Source organism: Pseudophryne corroboree, chromosome 11, assembly GCF_028390025.1.
Source record: "Pseudophryne corroboree isolate aPseCor3 chromosome 11, aPseCor3.hap2, whole genome shotgun sequence".
Classification (NCBI taxonomy): Eukaryota; Metazoa; Chordata; class Amphibia; order Anura; family Myobatrachidae; genus Pseudophryne; species Pseudophryne corroboree.
The window spans coordinates 1,938,128-1,964,965 of record NC_086454.1 but is presented as its reverse complement, the minus strand read 5'-3'; the positions used below and the strand labels follow the sequence as shown (position 1 = coordinate 1,964,965).

At 48.8% G+C, this 26,838-nt stretch overlaps 1 protein-coding gene and 1 pseudogene across 1 annotated transcript in view; both read right to left on the bottom strand.

Annotated features, from left to right (window-relative positions):
• Window positions 1–5,353: 5,353 nt before the first annotated feature.
• On the bottom strand, window positions 5,354–5,475 carry LOC134971089 (U5 spliceosomal RNA; annotated as a pseudogene).
• Window positions 5,476–7,324: 1,849 nt separating this feature from the next.
• Window positions 7,325–26,838, bottom strand: part of NAT10 (N-acetyltransferase 10) — a 184,029-nt gene continuing 164,515 nt past the window's right edge. Inside the window, exons 11-19 of the mRNA XM_063946085.1 lie at window positions 22,886–22,984; window positions 18,777–18,913; window positions 18,296–18,420; window positions 16,662–16,812; window positions 14,854–14,950; window positions 14,645–14,761; window positions 14,465–14,566; window positions 14,272–14,346; window positions 7,325–7,492 (exon numbers count right to left, since the gene is read on the bottom strand). Of these exons, the coding sequence (XP_063802155.1) occupies window positions 7,325–7,492; window positions 14,272–14,346; window positions 14,465–14,566; window positions 14,645–14,761; window positions 14,854–14,950; window positions 16,662–16,812; window positions 18,296–18,420; window positions 18,777–18,913; window positions 22,886–22,984 (1,071 nt within the window). The remainder of the gene's footprint in view (window positions 7,493–14,271; window positions 14,347–14,464; window positions 14,567–14,644; window positions 14,762–14,853; window positions 14,951–16,661; window positions 16,813–18,295; window positions 18,421–18,776; window positions 18,914–22,885; window positions 22,985–26,838) is intronic.

Below are 26,838 nucleotides of genomic sequence, written 5' to 3'. Positions count from 1 at the left end.
AGAATTTGAGCCTGAAGGGGCCGAGCATGAAACTTGGCATACGGAACTGCAGCGAAGGTTGCCACCATCTTGCCTAACACCTGCATGCATCAGAGAACCGAAACCACCGGTAAATGCAGCAGTGTTCGAATTCTAGACTGTATGTCCTGAATCTTGTCCTGAGGAAGAAATACTTTCTGGTTGTTGGTGTCTAATAAGAGTCCCAGAAACATCCTTTTCTGGGAAGGAAGCAAAGACGACTTTGGACAATGTATTATTCATTCGAATGACTGTAGAGTCTCTATTGTGAGACGCAAGTTCTGGTGAAGAATAAACTCTGACGGGGCCTTGATCAACAGATCATCCAAATACAGAGTAATGTTGACTCCCTGACACTGCAAAACTGCCACCACATGGCCCATGATCTTTGTGAATACCCGAGGAGCCGTGGATAGACCAAAGGGAAGAGCCGGAAACTGAAAATGTCCAGGCCAACTGCTAATCTCAGAAGAGATTGATGACCCGTCCAAATAGGAACAAGCAGATAGGCGTCTTATGTCTAACGAAGCCCAATATTTCCTTGGTTCCATGGCGGCGATAATCAAGCGGATGGATTCCATTTTGAACTTTTGTAAAAGAGTGGCTGTTGCATGAAAAAGAGCTCGACCTCCAGAGGGATCGTTTGGAAGAGGAATGACGAACACCCGGTATGGTGACTGGTTCCTCGAGATCTAACATATATCCTTCCGGAGATCGTGAACCATCATGCCGTAGGTTTGTCGGCAGGTTTACTGGCTGGTCTACGAGTCACCTGTGTTCCTCTACCTCTGAATGCCCCACTTCGTGGGTAACTGGAGAAAGCACGAAAGGAATGGAAACCACCTCTGCCCTGTTTACGAAAGGACCGAAACCTTGTGGTCTTTGGTTTCTGAGGCGCAACTGGAAGAATAGGGCTCCTGTCCCCTGTAGTATCCGAATAATCTTCGTTAAGTTTGACCCAAAGAGAAACTCACCTTCAAAGGGTACCGCCGTCAGGGTCTGCGTTGAGACAGAATCGGCATTCCAAACCCGAAGCCAAAAAGACCGTCTTGCTGTCAAGGTCAAGGCAGAAATACGGGATTGTAGCGCAGCAGAATCCAACAAGGTCTCACCCACATAAGTAAGAGCCTCCGAAATCTGTTCTGCTAATTGAATCGTTTCCGATGGATGGTCCAACTGCATTCCAGATACGACATGTGCTAGCCAGTCATCCGCGGCCTTGAGGACCCAAGTGCCAGATAGAATTGGGCGTAGAGAAACAACTGATAAAGAAAACATAGATATAAGTATTGCTTCAATTCTCCTATCTGTAGGATCTTTCAACGTCACAGACTGTACAGAAGGAATAACCATAGTTTTTTCCAAAATCTTGTATCCTCCTCTGTAAAAGGATATAGAAATTTCAATTTCTTAGGGCTTGAAAACGAGAATCCGGCTTAAGCCAAGGATCTTTTAAAATATCCGCAAAGTGTGAATGAGAAGGAAAGACAGTAACCTGTCTTTTTTTTTTGTCTTTTGAAAATAGGATTTTGGTACTTACCAGGTAAATCCTTTTCTTTGAATCCATAGGGGGCACTGGAGTACTCTTGGGATATGGACGGGCGTAGCCGAACAAAGGCACTGAATATTCAAATTTAGGACTCTCCCCCCCCTCCATATCCCCGAGTACCTCAGTGTACTCTCTCAGTGTTTTTTACTGAGCGAACAGGAACTATATAGAGAGGTTGACAATGGAGAATACCTATAACATAACGGACAACAACAATGTTGACCCATAACCTTACTGTCAACTAAACAGTTGACACCATAACCGATAGAACTTTATAATTTGAACCAATCGGTGAAAATGTGTTACCATAAGCTCCTCTGAGCTTAATAACAATCAAGTAAAACGTGTTCACTAAGCTCCCTTGAGCTTAAAACAACCCAGGTAAAACTGCTCTGGGTGGGCGTCCAGTGCCCCCTATGGATTCAAAGAAAAGGATTTACCTGGTAAGTACCAAAATCCTATTTTCTTTATCATCCACTAGGGGTCACTGGAGTACTCTTGGGACGTACCAAAGCTTCCCTCGTGGGCGGGAGAGCTGTTTGATACTTGTAACAGTAGGCAGCCCAAAGCCAGATGCTGATGGCGCCACCATTCATAACGTGTAAACGTGCACAAACGTGGTGCACTAAAGGCTATGTAGCCGCGTCGTAGACGCTCCACGACCCGCTGGGTCTGACATTCCCACAGAACCTGTGGGATGAGCTATTACTGACGTAGGCGATTGTAACTTAGCCTTAAAGTAAGCCTGACTTGTAGTCATTATTATTACCCAACTGGATAATGTCTGCTGAGAAACTGGCTAACCCCAGTTGGCAGTATCATAGAGAACAAACAACGTATTCATATCACCTACTGTAGACGTTCGGGACCTATATAAACGCGTAATGCGTGTACCACATTCAGAATTCTAGAATGTGCTGTCCACACAGAAACCACTATTATTGATGTGAAGAATACGAAAGCGGAATTCGTCCGAAGATCTGCTTTGTCATGAGAAAACTCAAATACGGTGTCTTGGAATACAAGGCACCCAAATATGAAACAAACCCTTGCCGAAGCCAAGGCTAGAAGAAAAATGTTTTCCAAAGTGAGAAACTTAATTCCCATTTGTTGAAAGGGTCCAAAATATGAAAACTGTAAAAATCTGAACCCAACCTCAAGTTGCCTGGCGCTGTAGGTGGGATAAATAGAGTCTGAACTTTGATGACACCTTGTAGAAAGATGTGTACAGACGCAAATAGAGGCAAACATCTTTGAAAATAAGTTTACCACACAGATACCTGCACTCTTAGTGCAGATTAACGCAGTTTTCCATCCCACCCCGTTTAACAGAATACAGGTAACTTGAAGGATGATGTTGGAAACTTCCGAGGTTTACAACCTATGTAAGCACACGAAATTTTGTAATAATGAGCTGCCTTAAGCGGCTTACTAGTTAACATGGTTGGTATAACCGATACTGTAATGCTCTATTTCTTAAGAGGGCGGCCGTCAACCGCAGCTGCGGTACATAGATAATAGGTACATAGGTAACCATGGGTAAAAGAACGTTCCCTGATATAACAGGTTGAACGTATTATGAGCGGGCCAAGATCGTGTGCAAGTATTCCTTGGAAATTCGAGAAGCAAACTTCTCCGAAACCCCTGAGATACCACCAGTATGACTGTGACGAACTGTCTTATGATCCGTTTTGGCAACGGAGAAATTAGCGGAAAATAGTGGAGCCAGACACACGATGCTGAATGACCACCTGAATGTGAGAGACTCCATCGCCACTGCCCTTGTGATCTGTTGTTTTGTACACATACTGAGCTTTTGTAATTGTGGCGAGATGCCATCATGTATACCTGAGGGTAACCCCCTTCTGTGGACTCACATATGAACACTTCTGGATTTAATGTCCAGTTTTCAGGATCCAAATCCTGACGGGTGAGATCATCTGTCTAAGAGATGTCCACTTATGGAATGATCTCTTGACATTTTCACATAATGGTGTTCTGAGTCATTTGAGGATTTGAGTTACCTGCCGCCTTGCCATGCGGCTTCTTGGTTCTCCTTGGTTGTTGTGTATGCAACTGCCGTTGCCTTGTCTGACTGTCCCTGGTTAGACTGAAAGCGAAGCATGTATTGCATTGTAAAATGCACGTAGTTCCAGGACATTTATTGACAGCAATCTGTCGTGATTTTAGAACCTTTGTCGCTGAACTTATTTAACTACAACTCCTGAACCTCTGCGACTGTAGTCCAGAGTATATACCCCCTCGCCCCTCTGTGGGACACGCGAGTGAAGGGCGGCGACTAAATCGCTTGGAAACACATCATTATTTTTAATAGTTGAATACACCAATGTACCGCTAGTGTGCGTGTTTTGCACTAATTACTAGCTGTACATTTGTTCTTGCTGGTGTAGTAGGTAAAAGTCTTTGATTTACCGTATATATAATCTTACCTAGGAATTGACATCGTTTAGACGGAATTAGATGCGATTATTTTTGAACTTGATCTGCTACCGCCGTATACTTAGTAATGCAAGTTAGAGGAACTTTGTTGAGACAGAGTTCTTATGAGTAGATCATCTAAGATAGAGAAACTCTGTTGAGACAGAGTTCTTATGTGAGATGAGCTATCATCACCAACATCACCTTGGTAAATAACCGAGGCGATAAGAAACGGTAGACCTGAAATGGTTAATGGTTGTGGCGATTTCAAACGCTAGAACCTGTGATGCACAAACCGGAATGGGTAAATACGCATTGTGAAGATTAAATGCAATTATGCAATTTTGTGGCTCCAATAAGCAAATACTAACCGCAGAAAATCCATTTTCCAACTGTAGTAAGTGACTTGCTGATTGATATTGCAACGGAGCTGTTTGGTTTTGCTCAAACAGAGGGGAATAAGTAACTCTGACTCTGTTGGAGTACTACTGCCTGGTTTATAAACCAGCAAAGACTAAATGGCAACCTGCCAAACCGTTCGACAGAGGCAGTCTTGTCCTTTAAGCTGTAAATAGCTGAGACATGCATGAGTTGAAGTCATGAAACCTCGCAAATGTAACATGTAAAGACGCGCTTCCACAATTGTAAAAGAGGTCATCAAACCACTGGCTTGCTGACTGTAACGTCCTGTCGTTACAAGGCGTGACTGTTTCTTATAGAGGGATAAAACGCCGTTACAAGTATACTGTATGCGGTAATGGCTGAATAGCATAAAGGGATAAAACGCCGTTACAAGTATATCAAATTTAGGAGCAAACAAGCTCTGGCCTTGTCGCGCTGAACTAGCGACAATGAAAGTAACCGGCGTTAGCAGAAGCTTTACAGATATACTCTGCAGCTTCTTTTAACAGTGATCGTCATTTCTAGTGACCCAAATGTATCCTGGGTTTTTATAATGTTTGACAGAAAATCATCTACCAATGGCGGATCGCGTCCTTTTGGAAACGATTATGTATGGTTGTTAAAAACCCCCCGCACTATCTGAGTGCTGGACTAATGTACCCTTCTCACTCGTAGTTATCGGTGTGAAATTTGACATAGAATCGTGCATTAAATTATAAGACCAGTGAAATAAACACTCTGGTACCCAAAGGGAAATTGACCCTTTGGAAAGACTGTCTTTTGTTAGAGCTGGCGGAGTCATTCCGAGACTCCGAATTGCCAATGTTAACATAGGATTTGTTAAAATTATTTTTAGTCTGCACTATAGCCTTACTCGCTATGTAGACAGACACCATAATAGACAATAGACAGACACTTGCACGACTTAATGAAGTTATTATGTGTCTCATATATATATATGTTATTGCTGAACCGCATATTCATATGAAACTCAAGCTTGTTTCTCTCTATGAAAATCTTTAGCAAAAAACGAAAGATTTATTCGATATGAAGAGAAACCAAAGTATTCTTTATGTGAAAAGCAGTTCACATGGGCATATGAAACCCGAACCAAATTCCTACTAACTTCCCTGCGCCTCTGGTGGCTTAGAGATGTAGGGCAGGAATGTTCTAGAATTAAGTAGAAATACAGATTACATGTGTGAAAACTGAACCAAAAAATTCCCACTAACACCCCTGCGCCTCCTTGTGGAGTATAGGTGTATGGGCGGAATGTTCTGGAATTATAAACTGGAAGAACAGCAATGATTAAAATGACCGTCATGCCATGCTTCCACTGAAAATCACAGGACAGGTTACCTGCTGCAGTGTTAATATAGGCTTAATAGCCTATTATACATTAAATATAGGCTTAATAGCCTATTCTACAGTTACAGGTCTATTATACAGTAAAATCCATGCAGTTTACAATACATTATCTTGCAGCCTTATGCTTTAGTTAGCCTTCCAGTTAAAATTTCCATTAACTGTTTAAAAACTCTTAACCCATGCAGCCTTCTGCTGCTATGGACTTTACTCAACACTGCCTGCAGTGAATTGTGCCTGCAGTGAATTGTATTATTTCCAATAACTTGTTTAAAACTGAGCAGTCTCTTATTTAAAACTGAGCAGTCTCTTAACCCATGCAGCCTTTGCTGCTGCTATGGGCTTTACTCACCGTCACCCCCCTGCAGCCGCGCTGCTTGTGATGTAGCTTTTAGCTTCTCCCCCCTGTGCAGCGGAAGCGAGTGCAGGGAGCCTAGGGAAACCCGGGGAGCGCTGCTATATTGCGCCGGGGAGCCCTCCGGAAGAACGGGCGGCGCCTCATACAGCAGTGGCCGGGTGCAGCGCTGGAAGAGCGGCCGGCGTCTTTAGTGACGTACGGCCGCTCGGAGCTTTAGACACGGGTACGCAGAGTGGCTGCTTGGGCGGCGCTTCTCGTACAGTGGCTGGGAGAGCGGCCGGCGTCTGTGAGTGACGTGCGGCCGCTCGGATACGTTCTACAGTGGCAGAGTTCTCGTACAGTGGCTGGGAGAGCGGCCGGCGTCTGTGAGTGACGTGCGGCCGCTCTCTTCGTTCAGCGGGGTATCCTGCTAATGAGCGCGCTGTAAGCGGCGGGCAAAGCGGCGGTAAACAATAAAGGCTTTCCCCACACAGCAGGGCGGCAGCGTGAGCTGACCGCCCTGACCCCACCATACCTTGTAGTGTCGCACTCCTGTAAGCTCCGTCCAGATTGTGACGGGGCTTTCATCCTGGCTGTGACGGGGCTTCTTTCTGTAAGCTCCGTCCAGCTCCAGTTTTCAGATCTCCTCCTGGCTGTGACGGGGCTTCTTTCTGTAAGCTCCGTCCAGTTGCAGTATGAGACAGTGTCTGCCTGTGGCTGTGAGGGTGCTCTTTGTGAGGACCGACACGCCATGCGCTGCCTTGTAGCGCCTGTGGCTGTGAGGGTGCTCTTTGTGAGGACCGACACGCCATGCGCTGCCTTGTAGCGCCTGTGGCTGTGAGGGTGCTCTTTGTGAGGACCGACACGCCATACGCTGCCTTGCAGCGGCACCATCCCGGACCCATGTTTTTCAAGAACTGGGGAAGGGAAGTGTAAAATAAAAAGTAAAAAGAAAAATAAAATCTCAAATGTGGGCTCTTCCCACAAGCCGATGTTCGTGCTGTGAGCACCGAAAAAACACAGAGAGTACACTGAGGTACTCGGGGATATGGAGGGGGGGGAGAGTCCTAAATTTGAATATTCAGTGCCTTTGTTCGGCTACGCCCGTCCATATCCCAAGAGTACTCCAGTGACCCCTAGTGGATGATAAAGAAAAAGGCAGAGGAAGACTCCGCCACCTCCGTATCCTAAATATTAAGAGTCTGATGAATGGCTTATATCAGCAATCTAACACCTGAGCTAGTAGAAAACTCCTCATATTCCCAGGCCGAAAACTCGCCCCACTCTGGGTCTACTTCCCCCTTCTCCAATGGGGATGTCTCCAACTCCTCCTCTGGAAAAGTTATAGCGGCAACGGCTGTGGCCGTTTTGTAGCAGAAGAACTGCCGGCAGAGTTCACAAATTTGTCTAGAGACCGAGTTAAATCAGCAAGACACCTGCCCATACTTTGAGTCCACAGAGGTTTCACCGTATGGAGGAATAGACTGATCTGCGGAACCTCCCTGTTGGTCCGCCACAGATGCACCCGAGCAGGAACCACAGAGGGCACCTGCGTCCGCGCTACCCTTAGCTAGCTTCGACCCACATTGTGAGCAGGAAAAATAAACCACCGAGGTGGTCTTTCCCTTTTGTAGATCTGATGTACTACAAACGAACAATAAACTCAGTAGAGTAGTGAACAGTACTGTGAATTATACTGTGCAATGTATATGGTAATTATACTGTGAATTATACTGTGCAATGTATATGGTAATTATACTGTGAATTATACTGTGCAATGTATATGGTAATTATACTGTGAATTATACTGTGCAATGTATATGGTAATTATACTGTGCAATGTATATTGTAAATATACTGTGAATTATACTGTGCAATGTATATTGTAAATATACTGTGAATTACACTCTGCCAGTTCAAAATTTACATCTGCAAACTCCCCCAAAAGTATAGAATGACACTATGCTCAAAATATACTTGCTGTTAGGAACAAGTGTGCATGTGCTGCACAGCGTCCCCCGTACTGCCTCTGGAGAAGATGGCGGCCGGAGCCCTTGTAGACGCTGGGAGGGAGTGCGCGTGGGGCAGTGCAGGGCGGGAATTCGTCCTGTTAGTTCAGTAGTGCAGTCGGAATGCGGCTCCCGCGCGCCGCTACACACAGCGGCTCTGTTCGGGTAGCGTCTAGCGGCCCCCCCGGGGAGTGACTCACCACTTCCCGTACTGATCAGCAAAACAGTAGCAGGGTTAAGTAAAGCCCGCGCCACTGCTCACCGCCGGAGGTCCGGGAGAGAGGGGAGGAATAAATGGGGGGTGGGGGGGGGGGGGAAGAGGAGGAGAGTTTGCAATAAAAAATACAGAAATATATATATATATATATATATATATATATATGAAGGATAGACCAATACTGTCAGAGACAGATTGTGTCTATCCTGTACCTCCTCACTGCCGACTTCTCAGGAACAGGAATCAAGCCCCAGTGACCGAAGTGTGGTGGCCTCCAGTGGCAGAATAGAGTGGGAAAATCCTTGCTAACCCCACTCTAGCAGTACCTGTCACCTGTATACAGGGACTAGGCACTATAAGCAATCAAATAACAAAATAAAATAACAAAATACCTAACTAAAAATCTTCAGTGAAAAATATCTGTGTCTGTCCTCCACAGGCACAAAACTAAAACTGAGGGGCTGGCTGGGCAGGAAGGAGATGGGAGGGGTTAGAGGGGGGAGGAGTCAGGTTTTAATAGTTCTGTGCCAAACTCCACAACCACACACCTCTAACCCCACAAGTAATGGCGCAGCGTCCCCCAGATGGATGAAAGAGAAATAGAGGTTGTACTCTGAGGACACCTTGCAGGAAGGTGTACAGTTGGCAAAAGAGCCAAACGCCTTGAAAGTAAACTGACAAGGAAGAGACCTGCACCTTTAGTGTAGATAAACGTAGTCCTTCATCTAACCCAGTCTGTAAAAATAGCAAAAGACGGGATAAGTTGAAAGAAGATGTCGGAAAATTCCGAGCTTCACACCAAGCTATATAAGCAAGTCAAATCCTGTGATAACGAGCTGCTGTAACTGGCTTCCTAGCACGTAACATGGTTGGTATAACAGACTCTGGAATGCCCGCTCATCTTAAGAGAGCGGTTTCAACAGCCACCCCGTCAAATGCAGCCGCGCTAAATCGGGGTAAAGAAACGGACCCTGTTGCAGCAGGTCAGCACGTAGCGGATGCGGCCACGGATAATCTGCGAGTAGACCACGGAGTACCAAGAACCACACTCTCCGAGGCCAATGAGGTACCTCTAGTATGATGGTCATGGATTCTCTTTTGATCCGCTTTAGCAACCAAGGAAACAGCGGAAACGGTGGAAATAGATACACGAGGCTGTATGGCCACGCAATTGTGAGAGCTTCCACTGCCAGTGCCTTTGGATCTCTTGTTCTGGACACATACTGGGGTGTGTAATGATTTTGGAGAGATGACATTAGATCCACCTGTGGGTAACACCACCGCTGGACCAACATCTGGAACACCTCTGGATTTAATGCCCATTCTCCTGGATGAAAATCCTGACGACTGAGGTAATCTGCTTCCCAGTTGTCCACTCTTGGAATAAAGACCGCCGACAATATCACCTGGTGATGCTCGGCCCAATTCAGGATTCGAGCAACCAGTCGCAAGGCCATGCGACTTCGAGTCCCTCCTTGTTTGTTGATGTATGCGACTGCCATCACGTTGTCTGACTGCACCTGGACAGTCTGAGACCGGCGCATGTGCACTGCTTGTCACAGCACGTAGTAAGTTGCCCTGAGTTCCTGGACATTTATTGACAGTAATCTTTCTCAGTCTGACCAGAGACCCTGAAGCTGACAATTTTGGATCACTGCTCCTCCAACCTTTGAGACTCGCGTCTGTCGTCAGAATTATCCAATTCCAGACACCGAACCTTTTTCCTGCGGTGAGATTGTGTACCTGGAGCCACCAGAGTAGTGATACTCTGGCCCGTGGAGACAACCGCACCATCTGATGAATTTGTAGATGCGAGCCTGACCACTGTGCGAGAACATCCAGTTGAAAAGGACGGGAGTGAAATCTTCCTAACTGGAATACACAAATGCACCGAGAAGGTCCCGTGGTTTGGGTACTAACTGTACCAGATGACGAATTGTGTTTTCTGGTCTGGCAGGTAAATTCGTTGATCTACCGTATCCAGAATCATTCCTAGGAATTAAATTCTTTGACACGGGACAAGGCTCGATTCTTTTTAAGTTGACAATCCATGCTGAACTAGTACATCGTACGTAAGGTATGTTGAAGGAGCATTTGTGGAGACGGAGCCTTGATGAGAAGGTTGTCTAAGTACGGAACCATTATCACTCCCAGGGATCTGAGATGAACTATCATCACAGACATCACCCTTGTGAATACCAGAGGTGCTGATGAGAGGCCAAACGGTAGTGTCTGAAATTGAGAATGGTTTTGTTGTCCTGCAACTCTTAAGTACGCCTGACGCGGTGGCCATATTGCAATGTGTGCATCCTTGAGATCAAACAAAATCATGAATTCCCGTGGTTGTAAACCTGCAATCACTGACCGCAGGGATTCCATCTCGGATCCATAGTAAGTGACGTACTGACTGAGCACTTTGAGGTTCAATGTCGGTCTAACTGAGCCGTCCGGCTTTGGTCTTACAAAAAGATTGGAATAATAACCTTGTTAGTGAAGTTGAATCAAATTTGTTGAATCTAGGAGAAACTGAATTGCGGAGTACAGAGGCGCCTTTTTGTCTGCTGACCCAGGCAGGCCTGTCTTGAAAAAACACATTGTTGGTAAACAATCGACCCCAATTTTATAACCTTGTCCATAAACTTGCTGAACCACCCATCTGTGGAAGTGTGAGACCACACCAAGTGTGAAAGCGTGCTCCCACCCACCACTTGAAAAGGTGAGATGGGCTGGAGGCCCGTTATGCCAACTGGGTGTCAGTTGGTTGGTTTTTTTGGGAGGTTTTTTTTTTGTGTGTGTGTAAGCTGGTTAGTGGTTTTTGAAAATCACATCCTCTACCACTTGTATTGTATACGGTTATTCCTCATGCACAGTCACAAAAGAACTGAGGTCTAAAAGATCTGAATGGTGGTCCAGCGTACTACCGTTGAGGTACTGGTGTGGACACTTGTAGGAAACAGATTGCCTCCAGTAGCCTGAGAAACTACTTGTGCAATATAGGACTAAATAACATGTAGTCAGTACAAGGCAACGTCTCTTCCTGATTTTGACTGAGCCTCTACTAGCCAAACTAGTGAACCAAACGTCCTACAGGCGCACTGATGGATTCTGAAATCCGATAACTGACTTGCTCAACATCCCTAGATGCCGTAGTCCAGTGGTTCTCAAACTCGGTCCTCAGGACCCCACACGGTTCACATTTTCCATGTCACCCAGCAGCTGCACTCTATCACCAACTGTCACATTTTAAAAATCTACAGGTGACCTGCAAAACATGGACCGTGTAGGGTCCTGTGGACCGAGTTTGAGAACCTGTGCCGTAGTCAAACACTCAGCAGATTCACAAATGTGATCGGTAAGAAGTATAATCTAGTCTGAAAAAAGTATCCTTGTTTGAGGCCTAATTTGAGCTGTCTAGCCCAGGCTTCTACAGCCTTGTTACCCAAAATCCCACTAAAACAGGGATAAGCAACACCCCTACTGCTGTATAAATGGTCTTTAGCACGGACTCTAGCGTACGCTCAGGTGGTTGCAGCAGGAACTAGAATGTTAGCAAATTAAACACTTTAAAATGACTGCCCAGAGCTGGGCTCAAACCCAGGGACTCTGTGTTCACTGGCCCCCAGCATAAGTCTGCTGAGCCACAGCATGTTGATATTCTGACAGAAACCTAGCACTCGGCGTACCGGCCGGATGAGGCATCATTAACCTCATTAATTGACTGTTATTGAGACACCAGGTTTTGTATTAAATCATCTGACTGTATTATGGAACAAATGATGATCACTGTTAGAATCATAACTATACATAGACCTTGGAAGGCCTGCCAGGTTCCTGAGCCCAGAGGCTGCTCAGACGGCATTGAACGCGGATCAGATCTTTCTGACTCACAGGCAGTCTGTGCCGCGGACAATTCCGCTGCCCTATATAGTTAGTTATCCTGCACACCGACAGACAGTAACACACACAGTAAGACAGTGAAACAAACATCTGCTCCACTCAGTAAACAATAGCTATGAAGTATGTGATTTACTGAAGAGAGACCCACTGACACCCCTGCCCCCTCCAGTGGCTGTGAGTTGTAGGAGAAACAGGAAGTTAGTATAAAATGGCGTCCACCATGCGCTGTGTTTTGTAACATATATATTTTACACTATGTAACACAGAAACACATCTTACATTATAGGCTCAATAGCCTGTAATGTAACAGAGAAACATAACTCACAGCATAGCTTAATAGTAGAACCATCGCTGAGTGAAATATATGTCTAAGTTTCTTATAACCACATTGAACTGTGTGTACTATATATATACACAGATCAAAGGAGAGGCTTAATAGGTTGCTGAGTAAAAAAGAAACCCAGGGCACCGTAGACACTGAACAGCGTGTTTCCGTTCCCTTCTAATCAATGCTGGAAAGGGAGCGCCATTTCCTTTTGTCAGTCTCAATAGCCTACAGACTGCACAATATGTATTAGCCCTCACCCGTCTGTCAGCTCTCCCATTGCCTTCCTCCCATGAGCCACGGTGCTGCTGTTGTACGCCCCGTGCAGGGACCTGGCTGAGAGCCGTCCACAGCCGCTGAGATGGCAGTGAGGACCGAGCCGCGACAGCATGGACGCTGTCCGCGGCCGAATGCAGGGAGAGACAAGCCGCGGCACCCGTGGAGTGTCCGCGGCAGTTGTGAGGAGTGACGGCGGCTAGCGGGAGGTAGCAGGGGAGCAGCGGCAGCGTGGCTGACCGCGGCTGGGCTGGGGCGGCCAGTGAGTACCAGGTGAGCTTACATTAGAAAACATGAGGTCCCCACATGGCAGGGTGGCAGCATGAGCTGGCCGCCCACTCCTCCAGTATATCTATAAAACAGAGCGGCGGCAGTGTGAGCTGCCAGCCCGCTCATTACCTCGTGTCAACAGGAGACTATGACGGGGCTTCTCTCCTAAGCAATGTCCAGCTCCCTTGTGCAGCCTCAGGCTGACATCAGCTACTGCGAATATTATTATTTATTACCCTTTATTTATATAGCGCACACATATTCTGCAGCGCTTTACAGAGAATATTTGGCCATTCACATCAGTCCCTGCCCCAGTGGAGCGTACACTCTATATTCCCTACCACATGTACACACAGACAATCACACTAGGGTAAATTTTGTTGGGATCCAATTAACCTACCAGTATATTTTGGATTGTGGGAGGAAACCGGAGCACCCGGAGGAAACCCACGCAAGTACGGGGAGAATATACAAACTCCACACAGTTAGGGCCATGGTGGGAATCGAACCCATGACCTCAGTGCTGTGAAGCAGTAATGCTAACCATTTACACCATCCCATACTGGTCTATGGTGGTGCTCCTCTCCTGAGCGCCGACAAGCCAATTGTTGCCCACAGCAACCCCCACAATCCCGGACCCAAGCTTCTTAATAAGCTGGGAAGGGATTGAGTGTAAAAATAAAAATCTTTGTTAAAATAGAATTGTGGAGAACTCTCCACGTGTGCTATCCCAGAGAGGCACAAAAAACACAGAGGTAACTTTAGGAGTATGGAAGGGGTGGAGGGTTACTAATTTAAATATTTAAATGTGCCTATCCCTGCTAACGCCCCGTCCATTTCCCAAGAGTACTCCAGTGACCCCTAGTGGATGAAAAAGAAAAAAATTGTGCAAACTCGGGAGTTTGGACGCTGAAAGCATGAGTTTAGATGGCTGAACCAGCTCTTTTTGGGCACGACATATACGCAATATGGATGTGCACCTAAAGTACAATTGACTAGTGACAACTGTTTGGCCGTTTAAACAGACAGGATTTTTAGACGCCCAAAACAACTGAATCAGCCCCTATGCTCCTAGTGCCTACGCAACATACTGCTGTATCCCACAATGCAGTGAGCTAGGAAGTAAAGCTAGATGCTGCAATTATTGCTGTAACAGATCACAATTACCCCTTGGTAGTCCGGATGGACAGCAATTCTCACAACTCTTCCTCCAGACAGACTGCCAAAATCCGGATCTTGAAACTGGAAAACAGGAAAGAAGTTTGTTACCTAATGCGGCCAAAGTTTTATCCCCAGACTCTCAATCTGAGCTTCAAACCTCCCCCCACACCCCAGGAGAGAGGTCGGGTGTTGTACATACCTGTTCAGAAACCGTCCAGGGAATGAGATCCCCGGAAGCTTTCTTCCCACGTGACAGGCTGCTCATGATGGACTGACGGGAAATCTCTCCCTCCAGACAGACCTGCAATGAACATGAAGCCATAGAAGCGTCAGAGCATAGAATGGACACGCGATCACGGTGTATGTATACTGCACCTACCTGGATAACCGCCAGGACTTCAGGCAGGGAATTCTGGGTGGGAGGAACGGGGGGGATGAGGCAGAAAATGTGATGGGCGGGGGCATCAGACAGCAGCTGCAGATCATTTGGAGAATTCTGTAGGGACAATATAAAAGCATTGAATGGAGTTCTAGTCCCACAGTGAGATAAGATCTCGCCTCCATAAATTTCTGTCCGTGGGGTCATACCTTGTAGTGCGAGGCAACGTAGAGCGCCATCAATCTCTGCAGGAAAGACTCGGAGGCCTTGTGGTAGCAGAACAGGGTGTCGCGGTTCACATAGTATCTGGTGCTGATGGTTAAGGAGATCTCGGGGAACAATCTACCAAATCCTAAACACACTCAATCTTGTTATAGTAAATTCACTGAGGAAATGTTCCGCACAGAACCCCAACAGGGCGTGTTTTCAGGGTATCCTCAAGAATACAAATAATTTCATGGTATGGCTAAGTCACAATGATCGTGGTGCGCCAAACGGGGCTACTTTTAGGATAGGTGTATGTGGATACATCTGTAATGCTATGGTCTTCAGACAAGACGGCAGCTGTTAATGTACTACAATTCCCAGCGTACAGCACACAGGGGTCTATGTACTAAGCCTTAGAGAGATAAAGTATCAACTGTCATTTTTCAAACACAGCCTGTAACATGGCAAGAGCGGATTGGCTGCTACTTTATCTCCAAGGCTTAGTACATAGACCCCATAGAAAGACACAGATTGCCAGTCTGTGGTCAGATAACACTGCGTACAGAGGTATCCTCATACATCCTGCCTCAAACCTCCATGCAGCACGAGCCTCATACATCCTGCCTCAAACCTCCATGCAGCACGAGCCTCATACATCCTGCCTCAAACCTCCATGCAGCACGAGCCTCATACATCCTGCCTCAAACCACCATGCAGCACGAGCCTCATACATCCTGCCTCAAACCTCCATGCAGCACGAGCCTCATACATCCTGCCTCAAACCACCATGCAGCACGAGCCTCATACGTCCTGCCTCAAACCTCCATGCAGCACGAGCCTCATACATCCTGCCTCAAACCACCATGCAGCACGAGCAAGTCACCAGATCCTGTGCAGCTCTTGTAACGTTGGGCGTCTTTTATATCGAAAATGCATCTTATTCACAACGCAATGAGATAGGACGCACCAGGAGACTGCGCTGAGTAATGTCATATATGACACCTGTATACTGTGTGTGACTGAGGCTGTATACGGAGCACAATGTGACTAGGACGCACCAGGAGACTGCGCTGAGTAATGTCATATATGACACCTGTATACTGTGTGTGACTGAGGCTGTATACGGAGCACAATGTGACTAGGACGCACCAGGAGACTGCGCTGAGTAATGTGATGTGCGACACCTGTATACTGTGTGTGACTGAGGCTGTATACGGAGCACAATGTGACTAGGATGCACCAGGAGACTGCGCTGAGTAATGTCATATATGACACCTGTATACTGTGTGTGACTGAGGCTGTATACGGAGCACAATGTGACTAGGACGCACCAGAAGACTGCGCTGAGTAATGTGATATATGACACCTGTATACTGTGTGTGACTGAGGCTGTATACAGAGCAGAACTGAGCTCGTATTGGAAAAAAGCTGCGGCTGCTACATTGTAGCACTTCATGTACAGATTCAGTGACTCACAGATATACAAAAGTCATATCACATTAATCAGCACAGTCCCCTCGTGTGTCTTAATCGCATTGCGTTGGGACTAAGAAGCCCACTGCTAGAAGATTCTCATGTGACCTGGCTTGCAGATAAGGGCGGTTTGGCGTGACTGCAGCATATATGTATGCGGACGCACCTGTAAATCTATACCACAGGCTGACCAACAGTACAGGATCTGCAGTAGCCAACGCACAACATGAACAGGCCGCCAGAACGCAGCAGAGTCGCTGGAGCCATCTCCACCAGCAAATAAAGCAAGCACACAAATAGCAGAGTCCTGGCTCATGTCACAGCAGGAGGAGGATACAGGTCGCACGTCTGGGGGATGGGACAGCCGTAAATCATTCTGCTGATGTTCAGACAATCTAAACACAGCAGGTCATTCAGCCATTTCTCCACAGGGTCCCCGGGAGCGTAACGTATAGACTCCTGCAGGGAGACTTCATGTAGGGTCCGGGCTGAAAACGTATAAAGCACAGTAAGGGGCCAATGGGAACATACCAGGAGGAGCGGACAATAAGCAGAGGATGATGCCTTAAGACCCCAACTTCATCCACACGCAGGTCTGAACGCGACCCCAGCAATGCCAACTCCCAGCTAAACGGCTGAACCAATCCCCCCAGTGACTGTATATGGGTTCATCCCCAAAACGGCTGCATCTACTTGTGTAACACGGACAGCGCTAAGTACTGCAGTGCGGATACGTGGCAGCAAGAACTTACCTGAAAACCCCTCCACCATTATAGGCAGGACATTACAATTTACCCATCTCCTACCCTGGCACCCACAGACTCAGGAACACAGGGCATGTGAGTGACATGGGAGGGAGGAGATCGGACTAAGATTACATTGTGCCAGGAACCCAGAATTCTTGCAGGAACGTTGTTGGTTCCCTCTCGGTAGATTCCACTTGGATGTCAGCAGAGATAAATACACACCCTGCATACGTAGAACCAAAATCTGATAATGTGCGAGAGCAAATGACAAACGCCAGACAATAGAATAGACAGACAGCAGTGGTCATGGACTGATTTCATCAATTTGTCTGAACGACACATTGTCCATTGCCTAGACCAGGCATTCCCAACCACGGTCCTCAAGGCACACCAACAGCACAGGTTTTAGTGATATCCAGGCTTCAGCACAGATGGTTAAATCAAAATAACTAAGGTACTAATTAAGTCACCTGTGTTCAAGCCTGGATATCACTAAAACCTGCACTGTTGGTGTGCCTTGAGGACCGTGGTTGGGAATGCCTGGTCTAGTGTTTGGGATAAATGGTAGATTGTCATTTTCTCCCAGACATCAGCAGATTTTCATTCCGACATTGGACAGATAATCTAGTAGGTCCCTTTACAGAGTATGTACTAGCAGAAAATCAACAGCACACATGGGAGGGGAAGGAGGATGATGAGGATGGAGGGGCAGGACATCACATGCATCTGCCCAGCCAAAAACGCTAGCCCAAAACTTTTCATTTGGAACCGGCCCACCCACGGCACCCAAAAGGGTCTGTTGTGGGACCTAAGTTTGGGAAAAAGGGCACTAAGGGGTCTTGTGATCACCCGGCAATGGCATACTAATACAGCCATCAGAAGGAACGATCCTCAGGTGCCCATCACGCCATCTACATACTTGGTGGCAACCACATTAGAATGAGGGACGTCCGAGGGCTTTTTGCAGTTCCGGAAAAGTGGATTACTGCTGCAGCAATAAGTGTTTAGGACAAAAAATACACCCACCCGATTTTATTTCACTTTGTAATTTTAACTTGAAAAGACGGCCATGTTTTTGGCCATTTTGGATAGATTAGAAGTGATGCAATGCTATTTTCTGGGGTCTTGTGTAAGCTCTGCATAAAGAGTTACTGAAGATAATGATCAGAGTGAATTCTCCAGTATGTTTACCGCTGCCCTGTCCACTCGTTATGGTAATACACACCTGACGCCAGCCGCTGGGTGCTGGTGGACTTGTTCTCAGCCGTTATGGATATCTGACTGTCCGCACTCTGCTGCCGGAGCTGCTGGATGAGTTTCAGAGACAGAGAGCGTCCGGTTCCCTCGTACCTAGCACATACGCAATGTTTCAGACACAGCTGCTTCAGTCAACCCCACCCCCCACCGCCTCCATGGTATGTCCCAACTAAACCCCTCCCCCTCATGGTATATACCAAATCACCAACCCCTCCCATGGTATGTCCCAGCTACCCCCTCCCCCTCATGGTATATACCAAATAACCACCCCCCTCCCATGTTATGTCCCAGCTAACCCCCCACCCACTCGTGGTATATACCAAATAACCACCCCCAAACTCACCAACGGTGTAACACTACCCTCCCATGGTATGTCCCAATTAACCCCCACCCCTCATGGACAGTCCAACCTAAACCTCCCCATGGTAAGTGGCCCTTGCACAACTCACCCATTGATGGTAGATGCCATAAAAACCAGGTATGGGCCCATGAGACTCTTCACGAGAGGCAGGGGAATCGCTGCAGCTTCATCAATCACCACCAGTTCCGCCTGTCCCAACTTCACTGCATCCCCCGGATGGATATACTGTACAGGAAGAAACCGCGATCAGAGGAATCACAGCATACAGCAGATGTACTTCTCATCTCACGGCACACAGCAGATGTACTTCTCATCTCACGGCACACAGCAGATGTACTTCTCACAACACGGCACACAGCACATGTACTCCTCACCTCACGGCACACAGCACATGTACTCCTCACCTCACGGCACACAGCACATGTACTTCTCACCTCACGGCACACAGCAGATGTACTTCTCACCTCACGGCACACAGCAGATGTACTTCTCATCTCACGGCACACAGCAGATGTACTTCTCACAACACGGCACACAGCACATGTACTCCTCACCTCACGGCACACAGCACATGTACTCCTCACCTCACGGCACACAGCACATGTACTCCTCACCTCACGGCACACAGCACATGTACTCCTCACCTCACGGCACACAGCACATGTACTCCTCACCTCACGGCACACAGCACATGTACTTCTCACCTCACGGCACACAGCAGATGTACTTCTCACAACACGGCACACAGCACATGTACTCCTCACCTCACGGCACACAGCACATGTACTCCTCACCTCACGGAACACAGCAGATGTACTTTTCACCTCACGGAACACAGCAGATGTACTTTTCACCTCACGGAACACAGCAGAGGTACTTTTCACCTCACGGCACACAGCAGAGGTACTTCTCACCTCACGGCACACAGCAGAGGTACTTCTCACCTCACGGCACACAGCAGAGGTACTTCTCATCTCACGGCACACAGCAGAGGTACTTCTCATCTCACGGCACACAGCAGAGGTACTTCTCATCTCACGGCACACAGCAGAGGTACTTCTCATCTCACGGCACACAGCAGAGGTACTTCTCATCTCACGGCACACAGCAGAGGTACTTCTCATCTCACGGCACACAGCAGAGGTACTTCTCATCTCACGGCACACAGCAGAGGTACTTCTCATCTCACGGCACACAGCAGAGGTACTTCTCATCTCACGGCACACAGCAGAGGTAGTTCTCATCTCACGGCACACAGCAGAGATAGTTCTCATCTCACGGCACACAGCAGAGGTAGTTCTCATCTCACGGCACACAGCAGAGGTAGTTCTCATCTCACGGCACACAGCAGAGGTAGTTCTCATCTCACGGCACACAGCAGAGGTACTTCTCATCTCACGGCACACAGCAGAGGTACTTCTCATCTCACGGCACACAGCAGAGGTACTTCTCATCTCACGGCACACAGCAGAGGTACTTCTCATCTCACGGCACACAGCAGAGGTACTTCTCATCTCACGGCACACAGCAGAGGTAGTTCTCATCTCACGGCACACAGCAGAGATAGTTCTCATCTCACGGCACACAGCAGAGGTAGTTCTCATCTCACGGCACACAGCAGAGGTAGTTCTCATCTCACGGCACACAGCAGATGTACTTCTCATCTCACGGCACACAGCAGAGGTACTTCTCACCTCACGGCACACAGCACATGTACTTCTCACCTCACGGCACACAGCACATGTACTTCTCACCTCACGGCACACAGCAGATGTACTTCTCACCTCACGGCACACAGCAGATGTACTTCTCACCCCACGGCACACAGCAGATGTACTTCTCACCTCACGGCACACAGCAGAGGTACTTCTCACCTCACGGCACACAGCAGAGGTACTTCTCACCTCACGGCACACAGCAGAGGTACTTCTCACCTCACTGCACACAGCAGAGGTACTTCTCACCTCACGGCACACAGCAGATGTACTTCTCATCTCACGGCACACAGCAGATGTACTTCTCATCTCACGGCACACAGCAGATGTACTTCTCATCTCACGGCACAGCAGATGTACTTCTCATCTCACGGCATACAGCAGATGTACGTCCATGTCTGACAGACGCCTTGCTGCAAAGGTTTTGCTGGGTAAAAAAATCTCTCATGCACTTCCGGGACAGCCCTCATCCATACACGCACTTCTGGGACAGCCAGGTACGACACCTGCAATGCTGCCCTCATCCATACACACACTTCCGAGACAGCCTGGAGCGACACCTGCAATGCTGCCCTCATCCATATACGCACTTCTGGGACAGCCAGGTGCGACACCTGCAATGCTGCCCTCATCCACACATGCACTTCCGGGACAGCCTGGAGCGACACCTGCAATGCTGCTCTCATCCATACACGCACTTCTGGGACAGCCTGGAGCGACACCTGCAATGCTGCTCTCATCCACACATGCACTTCTGGGACAGCCCGGAGCGACACCTGCAATGCTGCCCTCATACGCACATGCACTTCCTGTACAGACTGGATCGACACTTGTGGTCACAGCCACACTACTGCAAGCTTTTCCACTGAGCGGCCGCTCCTGCTTGGTTATATATAGAAGCAGGCAGGCTTGTCAAAGGTCAACTCATTTGTGTTGCTAGCTCTTAATGACGCGAATACATCATGTTGGAAGGTGTAAGGCAGCCCGTGCTTACCTCACACCATCGCCATTCTCATTGTAGACTTCTGGAAAGCAGAACTAGCCACCACATCCCCCAAGAAGGGCCTTGCATAAACTGACCTCTTGGAATGGATAGATTGGGTTGGGTACATGATACTGGCAGTCAGAATACTGACACCGGCATTCCGACTGTTTTAAATGCTGACAGAGGCACAAGTGGCAGCTAACCCTAGTACTAACCCCCCCCCTCCCGCAGCCTAACCCTGACCCTCCCCTGCCCACAGCCTGACTCCAACCCTCCCCCCTGCCCGCAGCCTCACCCTAACCCTCCCCACAGCCTGACCCTAACCTCCCCACAGACTGACTCCAAACCCTCACCCCTGCCCGCAGCCTCACCCTAACCCTCCCAGCAGCCTCACCCTAACCCTCCCCGCAGCCTCACCCTAACCCTCCCCACAGCCTGACCCTAACCTGCCCGCAGCCTCACCCTAACCCTCCCCCACAGCCTGACTCCAACCCTCCCCCCTGCCCCCAACCCTCCTCCTGCCCGCAGCCTCACCCTAACCCTCCCCGCAGCCTCCCCCTAACCCTCCCCGCAGCCTCACCCTAACCCTCCCCGCAGCCTCACCCTAACCCTCCCCGCAGCCTCACCCTAACCCTCCCCGCAGCCTCAACCTAACCCTCCCCGCAGCCTCAACCTAACCCTCCCCTCCCCGCAGCCTCACCCTAACTCTCCCGTTTCCCGCAGCCTCACCCTAACCCTCCCCGCAGCCTCACCCTAACCCTCCCCGCAGCCTCACCCTAACCCTCCCCGCAGCCTCACCCTAACCCTCCCCTCCCCGCAGCCTCACCCTAACCCTCCCCTCCCCGCAGCCTCACCCTAACCCTCCCCTTCCCGCAGCCTCACCCTAACCCTCCCCGCAGCCTCACCCTAACCCTCCCCGCAGCCTCACCCTAACCCTCCCCTTCCCGCAGCCTCACCCTAACCACCCCTCCCGCAACCTCACCCTAACCCTCCAGCCAACCCTCCCTCTTCTCCCCCTGGCATACTAATATTCAGGATCCCGGCTGTCAGGATACCAACATACTAACGGGTGTCGGAAATTCAGGCGTCGCCATTCTTATGGTCGTGATCCCGAGCGCCGGGATCTCAACTACATCCCAATAGATCTGTATAAAAGTTCATAATGATAAAAGTTTAAGCTGACTCTGCGGCGCAGCCTGGAATACACATCATGCAGGAAACTACTGGTTTTGTGTAGTCAATATATGTGCCAAGGAGACCGCCGACAGTCGGAATACCGGCGGCGAGTGCAGCATGTCTCTGTGCAGCTGCGCTCGCCACGCTTCGAGCCTACACTATCCCCCCTCGGGTGTGGTGTGCAGCAACAACCGCTGGCATGTCACCGGGTGTCAGTATTCCGGCATCTCTATTCTGACCGTCCGGGATCCTGACAGCCGGCAAACTGTCTGCCTCCCGCGTGTAAACCAGTGCGCAGTGTCCCACAGAAAGGATCCTCACCTGGATGGTTTGTCTGTGCTCCTTGAACACATTCACTCGGACAACCGCTTTCTCAAACTCGGGGTTCAGGGACTGGATAATCTCGTAGTCCAGGTGCTCCTGCAACAATGATGGCAGATGGTGACATATTTACAGGTCATGTATGAAGCTGTAGGGTGGAACCATGGGTGACACCAGCAATAAGCATTCCCCAGAGAAACACTCAAATCCAGCTGGTCGTTACCCGGGAACATTCATTTACCGATAGATACACAATTTCTCTGCCACCATGAAGGATTAACATTGAGTCCTTAAGTTATCCGAATATATTTCACACTTAATTACACACAGGTTATAAATACAAATTTGTTTAAAAAATGAAACAGAAGGAAGGAATAACTTTCAAATACCAGGACACTTATGACGAAGGCCTTATGAACTTCTGCTGTGGGGGAGTACACCAGAATATGAGGCGTGATGCGTCCCCCGCCAGTGGCTGCTCCCACGGAATGAACACTTATTCATAGGAAACATTTTTGTTTATGTATACACAACTTTCCGTGTTCCCCTCACTTGTATCACAGACTACTGGAAGGGATACAGACTGGAGTTGGCACAAGCAGGACAGGCTACCACAAAGTTCTTGACATCTTGCCGGACCGTTGTCCACCAATAATTTCTAAGGACTAGCTCCAATGTTCTTTTAAGACCCACATGGCCCGTGAAGCGCAAAGCATGTGCCCATTGTAGCAGTTTTGCCCAGAGTTCAGGTGCAACAAATGTCTTTCCAGGAGGGATCTTGACCTTGGTGGTGATTGCTACAAAGCAAACGAGGTTCGAACGGGCTCATCCTCTCGAACTTCGTCCTCCTTAGCGGAGCTGAATGCACGAGACAAGGCGTCAGCTTTCATGATTGCCAGATTGAAACGATCAAAGAACAACGACCACCTGGACGTTCACTCACAGCAGACGACAGTGAGCGGTCTTGTGGTTTTTGTGGTCGGTGTAAACGGTCACAGGGAATTTTACTCCCTCCAACAGGTATCACCGATCCTACAGGGCCAGCTCGATGGGCAACAATTCTTTACCGCTGAAGGACTAGTTTTTATCTGGGGCCCGAGAACTTAAGGGAAAAGAACCCACAGGAATACCACTTCCCCACCTCATCCTTCTGTGAAAGTACTGCCCCAACTCCGGCCATAGAGGCGTCCACCTCCAGGAAGAAGGGCTGTTCGCAGTTGGGTCATCCCAGGATGGGAGCGGAGGTGAAGCAGAGTTTTAAGCAGCTGAATGCTTTCTCTGCCTCGGGAGGCCACACAGGGTGTCTTGACCCTTCTTAGTAAGAGTGGTGATAGGGGCTACAACAAATGAAAAGTTCCTGATGAACTGCTGGTAGAAGTTACAGAAGCCCAGGAGACGTTGTATTACTTTTAACCCCCACTGGATGAGGCCAGCTGACAACAGAGGACAGCTTTTCAGGGACCATTTGGAGACTACAGCCCAAAATAACATCACTCAGACACGCCAGCTCCATCTGCTTCTAGCACCACTTCTCAAGCTTGCAGAAGAGCTGGGTAGCCCGAAGCTGTTACAGTACTTCACATACTAGCTGGCGATGGTTCTCTAGGTCCTCTGAGAAGATCAAAATGTTGTTTAAGTGCACCACCACGTATTTGTATAACAGGTCTCAGAAAACATAATTCATGTATTTTTGGAAGACAGCTGGTGCATTACTAAACCCAAAAGGCATGACCATGTATTCATAATGCCCATCCCATGTGTTGAAGGCTGCCTCCAGCAGCCCCTCCTCGGATCCTGATTAAGTTGTAGGCCCCACAAAGATCTAATTTGGAGAAAATTTTTGCCCCTTTTTAATGTGGTCGAAAAGTTCTGAAATTAGGGGAAGTGGATACCGGTCCTTGATGGTGATGGCATTCAGACCCAGGTAATCAATACATGGTCTTGTAGCAGGTCTATTCTTTGTTAAGAAGAAAGACGGAGGTCGGAGTGATTTAGATTCCCTAATGAATCTGCGCTCAAGTGTCTCCTTGATGTAATCAGACACCACTTTGGTCTCAGGCAGTGAGAGAGGAAACAATCTTCCACGAGGAGGCAGTTTCCCTGGTAACAAATCTATAGGACAGTTCCACTCCTGATGAGCTGGAGGTGACTCGGCTGAATTGCGGGATTGAAAGAGGGTCATCTGGAGAGATGGTTGAACTCTGAATGACATGAGGTGGTCTTATAGTTGGCAAGCAAGACTGATAGCACAGAGATCCCAACAATTTGGAGTTCACTTCAATCTAATGTCGGAGCGTGCTTGCGTAGCCATGGGAGACCCAGGATAACAAGACTCCTGGCCGATGGGAGTATGTAGAAAGATACAGACTCCCAGTGGAGAGCACCAACTCGCATGAAGACTTATATTGTCCGGGAGTGGATGGTAGCCGTAGGGAGTTTATTCCTGTCTACTCTGATGATGCAGCGGCACAATAGGAACTCCTAAGTCCAGGACCTGCTTTGCTGTGATGAAGTTGCTATCGGCACCAGAATCCAGAAAGGCCTTGAGAGTTGCCGGAACATTTTCTAATAGTAGAGTCACATCAATAGTGAACTGGGTAGGAATGTTTCTCCTTCATCCACTAGGGGACACTGGAGCGCAGTTACAATGGGGAAATAGTAGGCAGTAACTGGGAGCTGGCACTTTAAAACTCAAACACTGTGGCTAGCTCCTCCCCTACTATGTCCCCCCCCTCCAAGCCGGTCTTTATTTTGTGCCCAGAGGGAGCTGCTCACTCTTTGGGTTTCTCTGAAGAATTTTTATTTTATTTTTTTATTTTATTTTCTTTCTTGCACTCACAGACTGGCAGCTTTGCCACTGCCAGTCTGCACCGCGGGAGCTGCCGGCGGGGTCCCATCGCAGCTGCGTGCGGCTCGGGATGGGCCCCGGCTGAAGGAGACACTGAGCTCTCTGGAGCCAGCCGGACACCGCTGCGTGCAGCGCGTGTCGGGGCAGCTCCGTCGGCAGAAGATTCCGGCAGCGGACAGCGGTAAGTATGTGCGGCCAGACACCGCTGCGTGCAGCGCGTGTCGGGGCTGCTTCACCAAGGGGTGAGTAAAAGCAGTGTTGTGGTTGGATGCACACTTTTATTTATACTGTGTAATGTACTGTGATTTATTTTACTGCTCCGGTCTTCTCCCGCACCTTAGGGCTGGTCCCGGCGCCGCAGCTCCTACCCGCACACACACGCCGATCCCCCCCCCCACCCGCCGCCACTCTTAGGGCTGATCCCGGCCGCGGCTCACTCTCCCTGCTGTACGTGGGTCCCGGCTCGCTCCCCCCGCTCCTTCAGCCGGATCCCCGCTAAGCGTGGCTCACAGAGCCGGCACGGGGATCGCGCTGGAGGCGCGAAGCAAGTTTAAATTTGGCGCCTTTGCGGAGGGGCTGCAGCGCGGGAAGCAACGGGACACGCAGTGAGCTGGTTACAGTGGGGACAAAGAGGGGGCATTGGGGGTACCTGTACTTTTTTTGTTTAGGGCTGCTTACACAGTACAGTACAGTACAGTACAGGATACTTAGGGCTGCTGTGGCTGCACTGCTCCCTGCTCTCCCCCCTCCCTCCCCTTCTGCCTATTGCTGTGTGTATGTGTGGGGGAGGGTGATAGCTTGGTGCTGCCATGGCAGGCAAAGGCTCCAAGGCAACTCAGAAGCAGAGTCTTCATTTATGTGAGGGGGGGGGCAGAATCTACCCAGTCCTCATCAGAACCCCAGAGCACCCCTGCATGGACATCACAGCTCACAGAGGTTATGTTCCTGCTGACTAGGGAACTGAAGGCCCCTAGAGTAGACAGAGAGGCGGCCCGGGTCCAACAGCCGGTCCCGGTGCCGGAGCCAGAACCAGCATGGGCTATTTCCCTTGCAAAATCAGTTGAAGGGCTCTCTAGGGCGGTAATCCCTTCCCGAGCCCCGTCCT